We start from the raw sequence: 20,036 nt of genomic DNA on the forward strand, positions 1-20,036 counted from the left end.
ATTTTGTCATTTATTTCTATAGCTTTCTTTTAGTGACCTGTAAAATTAAGATTAAAAATTAACTATTGATTTAAGATATATGAAAATAGAACTTGCTTTACCTAGTGATTTGTGGGTCCTAGCAGGCTATCTTGAATCAGGAGAATTTATCTGTTATCCTTTTTGTTATTCTACTCACTTATTCCTATTACTTTAGAGAGTGTAAGGGGATGAAGTTATATGATTTGTTTATACATGTTTGATTTATTCAAGGTTATTTTTTGATTAATTAAGTCTTTACAGAAACTAAAAGACATAGAAAATTACTTAGAAAACTATTACATTTTGTGACAAATTATTGTCCAAGTTTGTACCTGCAAGTTTCTTCCTGTTTTTTTTTTTTTTAAAGACCATACAGAATGTGTCACATCCACAATTTAACTATAACAATGCATGCAAAGAAATAGCAGAGACTGTCACAAACTAGGGACTCACATAAATAGCTGTAAACTTCCATCCACCCCTATCTGATCTTTCAGCCACATTTATTTTGAGTTATATATTTAAAAATATTATACTGCAAAAGTAGAGTTAGTTAACTGGATTCTTCCTTATAAGTCATTTTAACTTGTTTCCTATGGATTCTTTCTAAAATTGCTTTTTTTCTATTTCTTAACCTTCATATCAATGGCACCCCACTCCAGTACTCTTGCTTGGAAAATCCCATGGACGGAGGAGCCTGGTAGGCTGCAGTCCATGGGGTCGCCAAGAGTCGGACACGACTAGGCGACTTCACTTTCACTTTTCCCTTTCATGCATTGGAGAAGGAAATGGCAACCCACTCCAGTGTTCTTGCCTGGAGAATCCCAGGGATGGGGGAGCCTGGTAGGCTACCGTCTATAGGGTCACACAGAGTTGAACATGACTGAAGTGACTTAGCATAGCATAGCAACCTTCATATCAGTAGAATTCCTAACTTATTGAAGAAACAACCTTAACATGAGATTGAGTAATTCCTCCAAGCTATGCTGGACTGATTGTTGCTGTTGTTTAATTTCCAAGCCATATCCAAGTCTTTGCAAACCCAATGACTGTAGCCTGCCAGGACCCTCTGTCCATGGGATTTACCAGGCAAGAATACTGGAGTGGGTTGCCATTCCTTTCTCCAAGAGATCTTCCAGACCCAGATATTGAACCCAGGTCTCCCCTATTGGCAGGTGGGTTCTCTACTGCTGAGGCACTAGGGAAGCCCTACTGCTGGGCTGATGAAAAACATTCTTTTGACTGCAATAATGTGAGGGTGATGATATCCACCTTTAAAGCCCTTCCATCTCCTTTGGATTTCCTCTTTCCATCTTCAATATAGTAATCCACATACAAGTCCCTGTCCTCCCCGCCCCACCTTCAAACACTTCTAGGCACTTATTCAATGTTGATATTGCTTTCTTGTCATTTAAACATTCCCTCATCATGCTGTTAAGGACTAGTGTCACAAAACTTAATTAGGAAATGTCCTTAAGTTTGAAAGAGGGAAAAAGAAAGCCATTCTAAGGACAATGGGTAGTACAAGAAAAAGTGCTTTAAGCAATGACAGACTCCTGCATAAACTATTATGATTGTATAGGGGAGGGTTGACTAACATACATGGGGAATAGGCTGGAGAAAAAAATTGTGAAAAAAGTGATCTGGTATCCTTTTTTACATTAGTGATAAAGATTCTAAGATTCTCCTTCTGAATTGTGACTGAGAGTGCAGAGAAGACTGTAGCTGAGCTAAATGTACAGGTCTGTTCTTTCTGCTGCTGCTGCTGCTGCTAAGTCGCTTCAGTCGTGTCCGACTCTGTGCGACCCCATAGATGGCAGCCCACCAGGCTCCTGTGTCCATGGGATTCTCCAGGCAAGAGTACTGAAGTGGGTTGCCATGTCCTTCTCCAATGCATGAAAGTGAAAAGTCAAAGTCAAGTCGTTCAGTCGTGTCCGACTCTTCTAGGATCCTTCAAATCATGTAGTCCATTGTATTTATTTTTTTAATTTTAAAAAATTTAATTTGCTTTATTCCAGCCTTTTTGAACACCAAAAAAGAGTTCAGCATATAGAAAAACAATATGTATGAATATATTTCTTGAAGTATTGTTTATACCAGGAAACATTGGGAAATAATTTAAATGTCTCATAGGTGAATAGTTAAAAAAATTATGAGATTCAACTCAATGGCCATTTGTAATGTTTAGCTCATTGCATTTAAATCTGTCAACACAGACAGATGTCATCTGTCAACACAGACAAATGTCTCTGTTAAAGTGTTATCTTGTGGATTTAGAAACTTTATATCAGGAATTTAAGAATGTCCCTCTTCATTTCTCACTAGGCTCACTAACATAAAATCATATTGTTTAGTTTTTGAACTCATACCACTACTGGGAACTGTGATCAAATATCTAGGGTCTCATCTCATTGAATCATTGAATCATTCACCCTCCTGTGAGATACACTTTATTATCACCACATTACAAACAAGGAAACTGATTCTCAAAATCTTAACCATTGTCACAGTATTAGGCTAATCCTACTCCTGTTTAATCCTAGTACAATGTGTTAGATTTTAATAATTTCTAGGTTAACTTTGGTCCTAATGAATAATTCTGTGATAATGTACTTACCTCATCAATATTGTTAAAAAAATTCACCCATGATAAAATTAATATTTTTGAAACTAGAAATGATAGAGGAGAAACAGCTTTGGAGTAGGGGCAGGGTGGCAAGGGAAAGGAACATTTAACCAAACCATGACCCTTATTTTTATACTGTGAACAATATTTTCATAAAGATAAAAAAATACTTTGTGTTTTAGTGGTTCTCATAGTGGTTTTGCTTCCAGCTATGAATTCTAGTCTTCAAATGCAGTTCCAGTCCTCCTCAGCTGTCTCCTCCCAGATTCTCCTCATCAGAGAGTCCCTGTTAGTGACCAGGGCTGGCTCTCAGAAGAGTAGGGAGGAGCATCTTCTCCCAGGGTTCCTGTCTTAACTCCTCCTGGTCCTCTGCTTCCCCAGACAAAAGGTCCTGTCCAGCTAGTGTCTGCCAGGCATGGCCTTCCCACTTGATATGTAGATGAGATTAAATGATCTTCCAATTCTTCTTCTCTTGCTGATAACAGAATACACTAGTAGTGACTCAGACAATTTTTGGATTAATTTTAAGCATATTGTATCATTTACTAAATTAAAGTATATAAATGATGAATAGGAATTAGTATTCATCTTGGAAAAGTATTGGTCTATTGTCAATATTGATCAACAAGATCTGGAGACAAGAAAGGGGGATAAGGAGAGACAAGTAATAATGATAGGAGTGAGAAAAGCATTGAGTGGACATGGTGCTCTAAGCTTGCTTTCCCTGGGGGTCTCTGTTGGTCTGGAGGAAGTTGCACATGGTGGAATGACTCTTCGCCAAATGAATGAAAGAGAAAGAGCAGAAGTGGGGAGGACACAAGCATACGTGCCCAGAAAATAGATGGTGGAGAGAAGATGCAAAAAGAGAATTCTGAAATTACAACAGAATAGATTGGATTGACAAAAGAGAAGACAAAGGGAGTCAGAGAAATAAAGGAGAGAGCAGAAAGTGGATCAGATATTTTTATGAAATGGGAATGGCAATAAAGGGCAAACTAGTGAAGATTTCTAAGTAATGATAACCAAGGGAGTGTGATAGGGAATCTTCTTTCTTTTCTAAATCTGTGTTGTTCCTCATGTTCCCAGAAGAGTTCAATGAAAGATGTTCAAGATCTCTCCAACATGATATTCTGGTGCAGATTCATGAACTCCCACAGGGACCAAACCTTTCCCCAGCATGCACATAATCTGGACCCAACTTTGGCATGCTCATTTTCATCTGGCCTTATGCCACTTTTTGCTCTCACATCCCTTCAACTCCTATCCTCAAACTTCAACCCTGCAGATCTTCCATCTGCAAACGCAGTTTTATTCCCAGTGCAGTCCCTGCTTTAACGAGGGGCCCGCTATCACAGTGGTGACTTGGTGCCTTCATTTTCTGCTGGAGCAGACATACTGGTTGCAGACAGTGATCTCTGCCAGGGAGGGAGAGTTCTGCCTCTCTTTGTCTCTTCTACACTCTGGCTTTCAGAACAGAGAGTTTATGCTTGAGTTTCTACTTCCCCAGGGGAAGACTGCCTTGCTGACCCTTCAGGGACCAGAGACTCAAGAGCCCAATATCTTCTTATCCCACTGGGAGGAAGACCTCCTATCAGTTCTTCAAAATCTGTTTTCCCTAAGCAGAGTCAATATTGCCCCAAAGGAGTCTCACAGTCAATTGTTGGACCAGTTAAATGGGTAAAATGCAATGTGTACTGTGCTTAGTCATGTCTGACTCTTTGTGACCCCATGGACTGCAACCTGTCGGGCTCCTCAGTCCATGGGGATTCTCCAGAATACTGGAGTGGGTTGCCATGCCCTCCTTCAGGGTATCTTCCCAACCCAGGGATTGAACCCAAGTCTCCTGTATTGCAGGCAGAATCTTTACCAGCTGAGCAACCAGGGAAAATGCAATATTTAAGAAATAAAAACATGATTAAATCTAGGCTTAACTTTCACTTTTCACTTTCATGCATTGGAGAAGGAAATGGCAACCCACTCCAGTGTTCTTGCCTGGAGAATCCCAGAGACAGGAGAGCCTGGTGGGGTGCCGTCTATGGGGTCGCACAGAGTCAGACACGACTGAAGTGACTTAGCAGCAGCAGCAGAGCAAGAAGGTTGAAGGCTAAAAGCTTTGATACCAGTGAGTATCAAGTTCTGATTTTTCTTGATAAAACATATGCCTTGTGCGTAAATTCGATCTTGTTTGCTTTTATGCTGACAGCTTATAGTAACTGTAAAACACACAGATCCACTCCCTAATCTTTTCATGTAGAGCCAGTAGTTCTACTTGAGTGAAGTTTTCAAGAAGCCCTGCTCTTGTGATACTTTTGATGTAAAATTTCAAGATAACAGTATATATCTAATTGCTTACCTTGTAATATACTGCATTACTGCCTGGAAGGTCAAAAGTATGTTTGATCCTCTGTTATTCAATTTTTCTAACTATTCCCCATTCCTGTGACCAAGTGTCCTAGGCTAAAGTTTAGATACTAATAGAATAAAATTCACCTCTCGGCTCTGCCACTTGACAAGATGCTTAAATTATCAGTCTTTTATTCCTAATTTGTATATTTGCTATGAGGAGTAAGTGTGAGCATGTTAGGAACATTTGACTGTTATTGCATGGTTATATTATTACTATTATAAAGTTTGGCTTCCTAGTATTTTTTTTGGAAACCATTCACTAACACAAACATTGAAATAAGTGCTGGTTCTCACCCAGCACTTATCACCCAGCAACCATGTTAATAAACATGGTTGTCTCACTGGAAGTCATGTGCACCTGGACTGTTACTCAGGGCCCTCTCTGGTAGATTACTACCTATCTCCTGGAAATTACCCTCTCATGCACCACTTTCCCCAGTCAATTTTTACATGCCATATATCTAGATTTTTAAGCCAGACATTCCAAAATTTGTTCAGATCTTTTCATTTGGTTCATAACCATAACTTAATTTAACCATATTTAAGCCACATAGGCCTCCTTATATCCTGTTGTATTGATTAATGTTGGTTATTACGAGACAGTGTTTTTAGGCCAATAACACCCGGTAAAGGCCAGACTCAGGTAAACAATGACTACTTGCACTTAAATCATTTTATAATCAGCATGTTCTTCACTTAATACTCTTTCTACATATTCAGTTGCAAAGTTTATGTGACTTTAAAATATTTATCATTGATACTCACTTTAAAGCAAGGTCAATTGAGTATCTTTCGAGAGTTTTTGAATGGAGAAAAGCATTACCCGGCATCTGGAAACTGCAAGATGTCAAGCCAATCTTGTTACAAACCAGTGAGTTAGAAAGGTAGCAGAAGATTTTTCCTTATGGAAATACCTCTTAAAACCTGTAAACTCTTCCTTTTAGACCCTTTCCACAGTATATTCTTACTTGCTTATAACATCAGAAAAACATTCAGAGGCTCAGTTTTATTATTTGTTAAGGAGGGGTAAAAGAGAGTTAGCAAAAAGAATGAGTCTTTCTACCAACATTTACTAAATAATTTTAATGTGACTTGCATTTTTTTCTTTTAATTTTCATAAAACACTATGAAATAGGTTATTGTATTACATGACCCGTTTTACAGATTTGGATACTAATGCTCAAAGGAATTAAGCAAATTTTTAATTTACATCAAATATTTGATGTATATTAATATTGATATTTGATATTAATATACATTAATTGATATTTGATCAATATACATCAAAAAGCTACAGTTGGAAAATACAGGGTTAGAAAGCAGATCAATGAGATTCCAGAGCAGAGCTCTCTGCAGTAACATTATATCATCTTAGTATTAGGTTTTTGTTGTTGTTGTTTAGTCACTAAGTTGTATCTGAGTCTTGCAACCCCATGGACTGCAGACCGTCAGGTTCCTCTGTCATGGGATTTCCCAGGCAAGAACACTGGAGTGGGTTGCCATTTTCTGAACCAGGGAATCTTCCCAACTCAGGGATCAAACCTATGTCTCCTGATCATCTCCTGGATTACAGGCAGGTTCTTCATGGCTTCATGGAGTTACTGGTGAAGCACAAATTGCCTGATATATGGTCCTTTGTAAACACTATTATCTGTCACTATTATTAAGGAGTCCTATTGTGTAAAGGAAATGGTAGGCACTAAATTCAGGTGTGGTTATTCTCAAAGAAAGGGACTTTGAAGGTTATAAAAACCAGTAATAGTGGAGCTCTGCCATAAGGGTGGTGTCATCTGCATATCTGAGGTTATTGATATTTCTCCTGGCAATCTTGATTCCAGCTTGTGCTTCTTCCAGCCCAGCGTTTCTCATGATGTACTCTGCATAGAAGTTAAATAAGCAGGGTGACAATATACAGCCTTGACATACTTCTTTTCCTATTTGGAACCAGTCTGTTGTTCCATGCCCAGTTCTAACTGTTGCTTCTTGACCTGCATATAGGTTTCTCAAGAGGCAGGTCAGGTGGTCTGGTATTCCCATCTCTTTCAGAATTTTCCGCAGTTTATTGTGATCCACACAGTCAAAGGCTTTGGCATAGTCAATAAAGCAGAAATGGATGTTTTTCTGGAACTCTCTTGCTTTTTCGATGATCCAGCGGATGTTGGCAATTTGATCTCTGGTTCCTTGTCCTTTTCTAAAACCAGCTTGAACATCTGGAAGTTCACAGTTCACATATTGCTGAAGCCTGGCTTGAAGAATTTTGAGCATTACTTTACTAGTGTGTGAGATGAGTGCAATTGTGCGGTAATTTGAGCATTCTTTGGCATTGTCTTTCTTTGGGATTGGAATGAAAACTGACCTTTTCCAGTCCTATGGCCACTGCTGAGTTTTCCAAATTTTCTGGCATATTGAGTGCAGCACTTTCACAGCATCATCTTTCAGGATTTGAAATAGCTCCACTGGAATTCCATCACCTCCACTAGCTTTGTTCGTAGTGATGCTTTCTAAGGCCCACTTGACTTCACATTCCAGGATGTCTGGCTCTAGGTGAGTGATCACACCATCGTGATTATCTTGTGGCAGAAAGTGAAGAGGAACTAAAAAGCCTCTTGATGAAAGTGAAAGTGGAGAGTGAAAAAGTTGGCTTAAAGCTCAACATTCAGAAAACGAAGATCATGTCATCTGGCCCATCACTTCATGGGAAATAGATGGGGAAACAGTGGAAACAGAGTCAGACTTTATTTTTTTGGGCTCCAAAATCACTGCAGATGGTGACTGCAGCCATGAAATTAAAGGACGCTTACTCCTTGGAAGGAAAGTTATGACCAACCTAGACAGCATATTGAAAAGCAGAGACATTACTTTGCCAACCAAGGTCTGTCTAGTCAAGGCTATGGCTTTTCCAGTGGTCATGTATGGATGTGAGAGTTGGACTGTGAAGAAAGCTGAGCACCGAAGAATTGATGCTTTTGAACTGTGGTGTTGGAGAAGACTCTTGAGAGTCCCTTGGACTGCAAGGAAATCCATCCAGTGCATCAGCCCTTGGATTTCTTTGGAAGGAATAATGCTAAAGCTGAAACTCCAGTAGTTTGGCCACCTCATGCCAAGAGTTGACTCTTTGGAAAAGACTCTGATGTTGGGAGGGATTGGGGGCAGGAGGAGAAGGGGACGACAGAGAATGAGATGGCTGGATGGCATCACTGACTCGATGGACGTGAGTCTGAGTGAACTCTGGGAGTTGGTGATGGACGGGGAGGCCTGGTGTGCTGCAATTCATGGGGTTGCAAAGAGTTGGACATGACTGAGCGACTGAACTGAACTGAACTGAACTGAATAGTGGAGCTCAACTATTAGTCTAATAGTTTTGAAGGTCAGGTAAAGGCAACTTAAGTAAACCTAGAGATTGAACAAGGAAGAGAAGTAGGAACCAGCTAAGCAAAGAGGATGAAAGAGTATCTCAGAAAGTGACAGCTGCACATAGGAAGGCTGTGTGTCATGTTCTAGACATCCAGGAAAGGAAAATAAAGCTCAGTAAACACGAGATATATTCCATTATTTAATTGAAATCATTTAAAATGTCAATTGGAACCCTCATCCATCAGAATAGAGATTTATTAAAATGTATTGATCTTGATTAGAATATTGATATATGCTTTTACTTATTGTTTTTATGTGAGTGCACGACTGAGCGACTTCCCTTTCACTTTTCACTTTCATGCATTGGAGAAGGAAATGGCAACCCACTCCAGTGTTCTTGCCTGGAGAATCCCAGGGACGGGGGAGCCTGGTGAGCTTCCGTCTCTGGGGTCGCACAGAGTCGGACATGACTGAAGCGATTTAGCAGCAGCAGCAGCAGCATACTTACTTTTCATATAGTAGCTCACAGTGCAATGCAGGAGCAGAGAAATCAACGGTCAATTTATTGTTCTTCACTGTGAGATGAAGAAGAAGAAAAAGTGCAGGACAGAAAGACAGAACTTTGCCTGGTGAAAGTTTAAGTAGATCATGGGATGTATCCTTGGTACTTTCAGTGAAGACTGAAAGAACCAGACTTTGGGGGAAGTGGTGAACTTTTGGAAGATTTTCCGTCCATGGTCAAAACAACATAATACATGCATAAGTTGTCATTGAGGCACACAAGCTTACATCTAGAAAGGATCTCCTAAAACAAATTGTTCACTCATCTCAAGTAATGGAGTAACATGAAAGACAGAATACCTCATTTGTTCCCAGGAATTTTTTTTTTTTTTTGGTGGTTGTGCAAGGCTCACAGCTCAGAACTTCTAACTCTACCAGTGCTTTCTTATGTTGCCAAGTACTTTAATGCCATTACAGGTACATTATTCCATCCCTAACCCTCTTCATTTAAGAAGAATATATTCCTGGAATTAATACTTGTATTGTTTCGAATCAAACTTTAAGCTCCTGAAAGCAACAGTAATGTTCTGTTTCTTTTGTACTTTAATAGCCAACAGAAGATTCCCAGGACACCAAGTGTGCTTACAAATTGTCCAATCAATTGGAGTGAGTGAAGTCGCTCAGTCATGTCCGACTCTTTGCGACTCCGTGGACTGTAGCCCCCAAGGCTCCTCCATCCATGGGATTCTCCAGGCAAGAATACTGGAGTGGGTTGCCATTTCCTTCTCCAATTTGGAAGCAATGTCCAAATAGTCTATTTTGTATTTCACTCTTACTCTGTTGTTGTTTAGTCACTAAGTCATGTCCAGCTCTTTTGCGACCCCATGGATTGTAGCCCACCAGGCTCCACTGTCCATAGTATTTCCCAGGCAAGAATACTGGAGTGGGTTGCCATTTCCTTATCCAGAGGATCTTCCCGACCCAGGGATTGAACCCACATTTACTGCTTGGCAGGTGGATACATTACAGCTGGTCCACCAGGGAAGCCCAATGGAGTACTATTTACCCATGAAATGTGAACTACTGAAGCACACGGCCCTGTAGATGAAACTCCAAAACATTATATTAACAAAAGGAGATGTTGACCTTAAAAATAAAAGAGCCAGAAACAAATTAACAAGCAGAACAAAATAGAGACAGACTTATAAATACAGAGAACAACTTTTGGTTCCTAAAGAGGAGGGTAGTTAGGGCTTTGGATGAAAGAGGTGAAGAGGATTAAGGGGGATAGCCTTCTAGTTATAAAATAAATGTCAGTGGGATGTAATGCACATCATAGGGAATAGAGTCAATAATATTGTGATAACTTTGTATATTGACAGGTGATTACTAGACTTATTGTGATGATCAATTCCTAAAGTATATAAATGTCAGATAGCTCTATTGTATAGCTGAACCAATATAATATTGCAAATCAACTATACTTCAATAAAAACAAACAGAAAGAAAATGCATATACAGGCCAGTCAGTTTATTTTACCAGCAAAATATGGGTTTATTTAGATATAGCTGAGAAACTGCAATTCATGACAAGCAAGCTATATATAGCAAAAGCCACAGGCAAGACCAACAAACAAAAGTTATTTTGGAGAAACAGAAGAAAATTAGGAGGGATTTGTTTTGAATGAAAGTCAATTGGAGAAAAGTGAAAGTTCAGGGCAATGATGATTTGTTGAGTTGCAAGGGGTAGTGAATTTCTTGTAGGAGATGCAATGTACATCTTTCACTGTTGATCCTATGTTGTTGTTCAGTCACTTCAGTCGTGTCTGGCTCTTTGCAATCCCATGGACTGTTGCACTCCAGGCTTCCCTGTCCTTTACCATCTCCTGGAGTTTGCTCAAACTCATGTCCACTGAGTCAGTGTTGCCATCCATTCTGTCATCCCCTTCTCCTCCTGCCTTCAATCTTTCCCAACATCAGGGTCTTTTCCAGTGAGTTGGCTATTTGCATCAGGTGGCCAAAATATTGGAGCTTCAGCTTCAGCATCAGTCCTTCCAATGAAAATTCACTGGTTGATTTCCAATCAATCATCAGTTGATTCAAAAGTTGATTTCCTTTAGGATTGACTGGTTTGATGTCCTTGCAGTCCAAGGGGCTCTCAAGAGCCTTCTCCAGTACCACAGTTTGAAGGCATCAGTTCCATGGCACTCAGTCTTTTTTATTGTACAGATCTCACATCCGTACATGATGTTTTTCCAGTAGTCATGTTTCTGCCCATAGTTGATGGATATTTCCTATTGACGACTCTTCTGTTGGGGTCTACAATAGATGATTCTTCCTGTAAATTGACTTCCAGTGGTACTGTATGAGAGTTCCTCCTTCTGGCATCTTGACTCCATTTCAGTGAGGTCTCCCTTTGATAACTGTCACAAAGCCAAACACAGAATACATCTCACCTGATTATATTATATGAAACTGCAAAATATGGAAAGCTAACGCAGAGATACATTAAGTAACCACTGCTTGACTAAGGCCAGGGGTAGAGGAAAAGTTCAGCTGCAAGTAAACTGGGGCAACTTTTCTTCAGTGATGGAAATAGTCTTTTTATTGATTTTGGTGGTTGTTAAAATGATGCACACTGTATAAAAACTCTTTATTTCAGATGCATCTTATTATGTATAAACACTATCTTAATAAAAAAAGATACAAAAAATACAAACTCAAAAAACCAATGAGGAAATAAGGATGTCAATTTATATTTAATTAACTTTAAACATTAAAATATTACAATTTGCTATAATTAGTTGTGCCTGTGGGAGGAGATGAGCTCAAGGTCTTCCTACTCTGCCGCCTTGGCCACTTCTGCAGCACTGTTCACTGAAGGCCTCTCTGGTTTTGTAGTTAAAATAAACTTATCGTAGATAGTGTATGAGATGAGACTCATTTTGTGCTTTTCCAGTCTCATATGTCTGTTTTTGCCTTTTATTGGACCGAAGCAGATGTTGAACACTTAGTACATTCATGACTATCTTCATACATTCCTTTAAAACTTTGTTGTTGTTATTTAGTCACTCAGTCATGTCTGACTCTTTTGCCACTTCATGGACTGTAGTCCACCAAGCTCCTCTGTCCATGGGATTTCCCAGGGAAGAATACTGGAGTGGGTTGTCATTTCCTTCTCCAAGGAATCTTCCCGACCCAGGGATCAAATCCACTTTTCCTGCATTGTCAGGTGGATTCTTTACCACTGAGCCAGCAGGAAAGCCCTCTTTTAAAACTCACTAACAGAGAAAATGAGGGACACTACCACTTATTGTGACTTGCTATTTTACTCAACATCAGAATGTGTCTGTGCTGCTTCTTTAGTCCTCTGGATATGAGAGGGGAAATAATTCCCCAAAGCCCACAAACAAGTAAAAATTTAAAAATTAGATGCGGAGGGAGAAGAGGTTTTGCCATCAGATTTTATGGAAAATATTAAATTTTCAAAAAAAATTATATTTTGTATTTCTATTACTTCATGTAAAAAACAAAAAACAAAAAACCAAACTGCCCGTGGAGCCCACCTTCATGGCAGGAGCTCTGAGGAGACCACCCAGACAGATACAGGACTTGCAGGTGGTTCTGATAAGTCAGTCCAGAGAGACAAGAAACAGCTCACAGAGTGCATCCACATCTCTTCACTGGACCCTTTGTCCATTTTTTTGTCTATACCTTCAGTTACCAAGTTTAGAACATGATTACCAGACTGGTTAATATTGCCTCATATTTTTTCTTTGTACATTTTGTCTCTATATCTCTTTTGCATTATTTCTCTCATTCTTCAATTTAAATAAGCTGCATTTCTGTATCTTTATCTATATAAGTTTTTTTCCCCTACAATGTCAAATCTGTTATAAACCCATTCAGTGACTTTAATTTTTGTTCAGATATTATTTATTTTTACTCTAGAAATTCCATTAATTTCTTTTTTAACCTTCCTTTTCTTTGCTTTTTATCTCTTCTTTAACATAGTTATAATATTGTTTTAATATTTTTAGCTTTACAGTTGCATCATCTCTGTAAATTTCTGAGTCTGCTTGTCCTAACTAGCTTTTCTCCTTGTTATGGGTCACATTTTCCAGCATCTTAGTATGGGTATTGGTTTTTTGTTAGATGTTGAGAATGTTACAACATTGGAAATCCAAGTTTTTTGATAGTTGTTTTGGTTTAAAGAGTGTTTTAGCTCATTTGGGCTGCTGAAACAAAATATTACAGGCTGAGTAGCTTGTAAACAATGGAAATTTCTTTCTCATAATTCTGGAGACTGAAAGTCCAAGATCAAGGCACCAGCAGAGTTGCTTTCTGGAGAGGCCCTTCCTCCTGGTTCATTACTGGTGACTTGTAGGTCTGACCTGACATAATGGAAAGGTGAGAGGCTTTTGTGGGGTCTCTTTTATAAGAAGAGTAAGCCCTTTCATGAGGGCTCCACTCTCATTTGAACCTTAGTACCTCCCAAAGGTCCTACTTCCTAGTAGCATCATCAGTGAGGGTTGGGATTTCAACAGATCAGTGAGGGAGGGGCACAAAAGTTCACACCAAAGAGAGGAGTATGTGAGTTTGCTTTGGCAAGCCAGTAAGGTATGTTTTGATCAGGCTGTCCCTCTCAAGATTTGTTTTCAGTTTTTTAAGGTAGATCTTGAGTAACCTTATCTCCAGGGCTACTTTAGTATCACTAATTATACATGGCTATCCTGGAGATCCTCCTGAATATAAGATATTGAATATAGTCTCTCCACTCTGGATGGCTATGAAAATGTTAGTCACTCAATCGTGTTCTACTCTGTGTGATCTCATGGACTGTAGCCTGCCAGGCTCCTATGTCCATGGGGTTTTTCAGGCAAGTATAATGGAGTGAGTTGCCATTTCCTCCTCCAGGGGATCTTCCCGACCCAGGAATTGAACATATCTCCTGCATTGGCAGTCAGATTTTTTACCACTGAGCTACCTGGGAAGCCTCTGTTTCAACTACTATTGCTGCTAAGTCACTTCAGTCGTGTCCGACTCTGTGCGACCCCATAGACGGCAGCCCACCAGGCTCCCCCATCCCTGGGATTCTCCAGGCAAGAACACTGGAGTGGGTTGCCATTTCCTTCTCCAATGCATGAAAGTAAAAAGTGAAAGTGAAGTCACTCAGTCATGTCCGACTCTTAGCGACCCCATGGACTGCAGCGTACCAGGCTCCTCCGCCCATGGGATTTTCCAGGCAAGAGTACTGGAGTGGGTGCCATTGCCTTCTCCGGTTTCAACTACATGAGCTTTCAAACCCACATTTACCTGTCTTTACTTGTCTCTTACTGTACTGTGAACTCTTTTTGACCAGGGACAGTGTGTAATTCGTCTGTTTTCTTGGAATTATGGTATAGGGCCTGGCACATAGGAAAGAAAAACAAAAATTAATGAGTTTTTTTTTTTTTAATTTCCAGTAACCAACATCTAGGTTATGGAGTCCTATTATAGAAGTAAGTACAACTTTGACAACAATAAAAACATCCACTAAAGTAATACATCATAAGTAATCTTATCTTTATATACACAAAATAGGGCATACAACCATACATAAGATTTACAATTATGCAAAAAGAAAAATATAAATAAGTATTTCATTAGTCACTAGCATTAGAAAGTCCTCATTGACAAAAGACAATGTGTCCCTGGTCTTGGAATTAGAGTCTCACTCTTATCTTAGGTTCTACTGTAAGCAGCTAGATGTGTGGATTTTCTGCTACTTTTCTTAGCTTTTACCCACACAGTACTTCATCTAGAAGGGTTGGAGTAAAAATATAAATATTGAATTACTGTTTTGGAGAACAGAGGTTTTACTGTTGAGCTATTATCTCTGCTGGATTACTAGACTGTGGTGTGTTTTTTCTGGTTTGTGCCTGATTCTGATGATGGGCCTCCTTTTTCAGTTTTAATTTCTTCTGTTTGTTTACAGTTTAGAGGATTATGTTTCTGTTTTGGCTCAAACTCAAGTTTCTGTTATAATATTCTGCTTAGACCTTCAAATCCTTTCTTATATTTAGGTCTGGACTTTCTGCCAAGTGGCCATGGCCTTGGACGCCTACCTTAGGTTCTTCTTGGCTATATCCCTCCTATCTATTGATGTTTCCCACTGCTTCTTGAACTACTGCTTCTTCCACGTTCAGTGACTTTGCACTTATACATATGGACCTTGCCTATTTACTCATTTTTGCAACCTTAGCATCATATCAAGGGTTGGTTTACGTTAGGGATAATGCATATTTGATAGGTGATTGTTGTTAAATGTTGGATGTAACTATGGGTAAAGTGTGACCAAACTGTAAGGTCTCACCCAACAGAATCTGAGCTTTAACATTTTATTAATAATGGCTATCAGGTTTGAAGAGACAGGTTTCCTGCTCATATGGTTGAATGGATAGTAAATTTTAATAATCTCACTATTAAATGTTTCATAGAAAATAATTCAGTTAATTTAAAATACATACACCTGTGTGTAAATAGTGTAAAAAGAAACTTAAAGAATTATAAATTATGATTATTATCATCTACCTTCTGGTAAACCTTTGATAATAACACTTATTTACTCTAGCACTAAGCACTAATATTCCCTACTTATGATGAGTAAAATCTTTATTTACATTTTTCCTTAGGCTCTATAACTTTGAAGATTTATACGGGGCTCATTTTCAACTTCATCATTGCAGGATTTGAAGACTATATGTTGTAAAAAGCCAGTATATAAGCCATCTCTTATTTTAATATTTACACATTGAAAGTGAAATCGCTCAGTCGTGTCTGACTCTTTGTGACCCCATGGACTGTAGCCTACCAGTCTCCTCAGTCTATGGAATTTTCCAGGCAAGAATACTGGAGTGGGTTCCCATTTCCTTCTCCAGGGGATCTTCCCGACCCAGGGATCAAACCCAGGTCTCCCATATTGCAGGCAGAGGCCTTACTGTCTGAAGCACCAGGGAAGCCCTCTTTACACATTGGTTCCTAGGAATTAGCATTCTTAACATGCACCTTTTAATACAAGAAATCATCATTTAACATATAAAACCCTGGCTGCCTTTTCTCCATGTGGCAAAGCAAAGAAAAAGAAAAATTACAACAAAGAAGAAAGAAGATAGCTGTACCTATTTTCCAAAAAAGATTCATTTATCCTCAATTCATTTGGTCTCCTCCCCATTTGGAGTCTAGAGCTGCATTAATTAATATAGTAGCCACAAGTCACATGTGTCTATTGAGCACTTGAAATGTAGATAGTTCCAGCTGAAAAATGCTTTAAATATAAAATACACACTGGATTTCAAAGTTGTTGTTGTTGCTTAGTCACTCAGTTGTATTCACCTTTTTTGTGACCCCGTGGACTGTAGCCTGCTGGACTCCTCTGTGCAGATAATTTCCCAGGCAAGAATATTGGAGCAGGTTGCCATTTCCTCCTCTAGGGGATCTTTCTGACCCAGAGATCGAATTTGGGTTTCCTGTGTCTCTTGTGTTGCAGGCAGATTCTTGACTGTTGAGCCACCAGGGATTTCAAAGACATAGCACATAAAAAAAAGTACACTATTTCACTATTAAATTGTTTTATATTCATTGTGTACTGTAATGATAATGTTTAGATTATATTGGAGTAAATAAAATACACTATTATAATTAACTTTTAATTTTTTGATTTGGCTACCAAAAACCCAAAATTAAATATGTGGTTCAAATGGAGAGAAATATTCTAGAAGACATCTTCCTTTGTATCACCCATTTTAGAGAAATAAAGCCATTGCTAAATCTGTTTACCTTGTTTATCAAATGAGTCTGTCAATATTGCTTTGATATGGGCCACAAACGTATAAATGTATATAAACAAAACAATGTAAAGCTTTCAGACATATATTTTTAAAATGTGAACATCATACTGGCCTATTTGGGAGACAAAGTTATATAAAATTTCCTTAGTCCTGGGAAAGTTATGTGCTCTAAATCTTACAATTTAGCTCATTGAAAAAATTTTTTTACATTCAAGTTTTTCTACTGGAGAGATCTGGGCTTGATATACAAACACTTTTACCCTAATACAGATCTGTCCACAAAGTTTTAAATTAGTGCATTAATATAATATTGTTAAAACTTGAAGACTTTAATATTTTCTAAGATTTAGTGGCCTATATTTAATTTAGAGGAATATTATATCTGTATTCACAAGACCTTCCCATTGGCATCCAGTTAGGCACATTTTAGACCAAATAGGATTTTTGTTATGCTAAAATCTTCGGGAAAATGAAATTTTGGGGAGATCTTTCATTTGAGAATTGTGTATTCCTGGAATTAATGTTTGTGTTCCTCCAAACGAAACTTTGAGCCAATGAAAACAGCAATAATGTTTTAATATCTTTGTACTTTAATAGCTAACAGAATTCCCAGAGATACAAGGTATGCTGTGGTGGATTCATTTTGATATTTGGCAAAACTAATACAATTATGTAAAGTTTAAAAATAAAATAAAATTTAAAAAAAAAGAAAAAAAAAAGAAACTGTCCAATGAAAAGAAAACAATGTCCATCTAGTCTGTTTTATATTTCAGAATTATTACTAGATCTCATTTATAATGCTTGCAGTTCTTTAACTCAGCAGAGCTCTATTTGCGTACCAGAAACGGTGACACTCTGGATTCAAATGATAGGTGGTAATAAGAATTTAGAAGTCTTTTAAATCTAATACAACTCATTGATAACACATGAGCAATTCAGGAGAACACCCTGCCTTTTTGCAATGTACATTGCCAAAAATCATCTTGCTTTCTAGACGAGAAGATAGAGACAAAGGCCCAGACAAGAACAGAGCAGGGACCAGAAACAGAAGCAGTGACAAAGAAAGACAATCATGTGGTTGAAGGATGAGAGAAAAAGACCAAATTAAAGACTGGTAGCAACTCTCCACCACTCAGGACTGAAATGTCAACTCTTATTTTTATTCTCCAGTATGTTCCTTTCTGTGGAAATAATAAGACATTATACATTATACAACACAATCCACCAAATATCCACAGTTGTATACTTAATATTATATATTTTATGTCATATTAACAGTTGGCTATTCAGGAAAGTAAATCTCTCACTTTAGAGCCTGCCTTAAGGAAGCAATAGGATAATAGGTGTGGGAAAAAGGAGAAAGGGCCAAGAAAATTCCTGATTGAAGAGTGAGAGAAAGAGAAACTCTAAATGAAACTTCAGCATTATTAAAGGGAGACACATAGTTCATCCAGTTTGAGAGTAAAACTTATGAACTTCAGTCCACTTATCCATTATTGATTCAAAAAGCATCCTACTTTAGGAATGCAGAGATCCAAGTTGTCTTAATTACCAACCTTTTTTCAGTAACCTCTGGATTCCTTGCTTGATTTCCTGGGTTCGCACCCCATAGACAATGGGGTTGAGGGCCGCAGGAATGACATGATGGAGGACATTGAGCAAGACTGGCACATCAGGGGACACCTTCTTCTTTGCCACATGAGTGAGGACAAAGACCAGAAGGATGGTGCTGAAGAAGAGGATAAGGATGAAGTGGGAGCCACATGTGCTTAGGGCCTTGGCCACAGCTCCTTCTGCCTTGAGTCTCAGAACAGCCCGCAGTATGAGGGTGTAGGAGAGGAAGATGAGGATGAAGTCAGATCCCAGCAGAGTCCAGCCTCCAGCAAACTGGTAGACACGGTTGATGGTGACATCATCACAGGAGAGCCTGGACACAGACATATTGGCACAGATGCAGTTCTCAATGACATTTCTCCCACAATAATGGAGTCGTACAGAGAGGATGGGGATGGGCACTGTGAAAAGGACATTTCTGGCTAAAATAAAGATAGTTGCCTTTGCAACAAATTGGTCTGTGATGATAGATGGGTACCTCAATGGTTGGCAGATGGCCACATAGCGGTCATAGGCCATGACCATGAATGTGCAGGACTCCATGGCAAGGAAGCAATTCATGATGTACATCTGAAGGAAACAGGTAAAGAAGCTGATCGATCTGAGACCAAACCAAAAGATGGCCAGGACCTTGGGGATGACAGTGAGACAGAGCACCATGTCCAGCAGGGAGAGGAAGCTGAGCAGGTAGTACATGGGCTCGTGCAGAGAGGCCTCCAGCCGGATGGTGATCAGGAGGGTGGCGTTGGCCCCCATGGCCAGAACGAAGAGGAGACTGAGGGGCAGGGACAGCCAGTGCTGCCAGCTGGGGGACCTGACAAAACAGTTCAGGAGGAAGTCTGAAATCTCAGTGGAGGTGCTGCCATTTTGGTGTGCTGTCATATTTTGTCATATATTTCTGCAGCTTCCTTTTAGTGATCTGTAAAATTAGGATAATATTTAGCTACTGATGCAAGGTGCATTGTAGAATAAGTTGCTTTAATTAAGTGAAACCATTGCATCCTAGCAGATTTTCAGAGCCAAGGAAATTTATTTGTGTATCCTTTGTGCCATACTACTGGTATATTCCTTTTATGTTAAAAAAATAGAACTGGAGTGATATGATTTGTCTATATATGCTGGATTTATTCAAGATTTATTAGAGCTTTTAAATTATAGAAACTAAAATAAGGAGAAAATAACTTAGAAAACTACTTTGTGAAAGGTGAATCTCCAAATTTGTACTCCTAAGTTTCTTCCTCTTTTTTGCTTTTATGGACTACATAGACTACCATACATATGACTGAACTATAGCAGTACAACCAAATAAGCAGCAGATCCTGGCACAAACTAGGGGCAAAAGAAAATGACTCTGACTCCTCAACTACCCCAAGCTGACAATTCACTTATACTTGTTTTTCTTTAATTAGATAATTTAAAAACTGTACACTGAAAATAAAGTTAGTTAATCTGCTTTTTGCTTAAAAATTCATTTTCATTTGATAGGTACAGATCCTGAAAAGAATTGCTTTTTTCCTCTTTGTCAGATTTTCATATTAGTAGGATTCCTAACCTTTGGAAGAAACAACCTTAAAAGGAGAGTGAGAAAAATCTCATAGCTATGGGGGAGCAATACCTGTCATTAAAGATGAAAAGCTGATTCTTCTGATTACAGTAGTGTGAGGGTGTTGAAGTCCACCTCTAGA

General features: G+C 38.8%; 1 protein-coding gene across 1 annotated transcript; it reads right to left on the minus strand.

Annotated features, from left to right (window-relative positions):
* Nucleotides 1-18,285: 18,285 nt before the first annotated feature.
* LOC129628146 (olfactory receptor 56A3) lies at nucleotides 18,286-19,233 on the minus strand. The gene has a single exon (XM_055547574.1). The coding sequence runs from the start codon at nucleotides 19,231-19,233 to the stop codon at nucleotides 18,286-18,288; it is 948 nt and encodes a 315-aa protein (XP_055403549.1).
* Nucleotides 19,234-20,036: the final 803 nt, after the last annotated feature.

The sequence above is a fragment of the Bubalus kerabau genome, chromosome 15, assembly GCF_029407905.1.
Source record: "Bubalus kerabau isolate K-KA32 ecotype Philippines breed swamp buffalo chromosome 15, PCC_UOA_SB_1v2, whole genome shotgun sequence".
In the NCBI taxonomy this organism is placed as follows: Eukaryota; Metazoa; Chordata; class Mammalia; order Artiodactyla; family Bovidae; genus Bubalus; species Bubalus kerabau.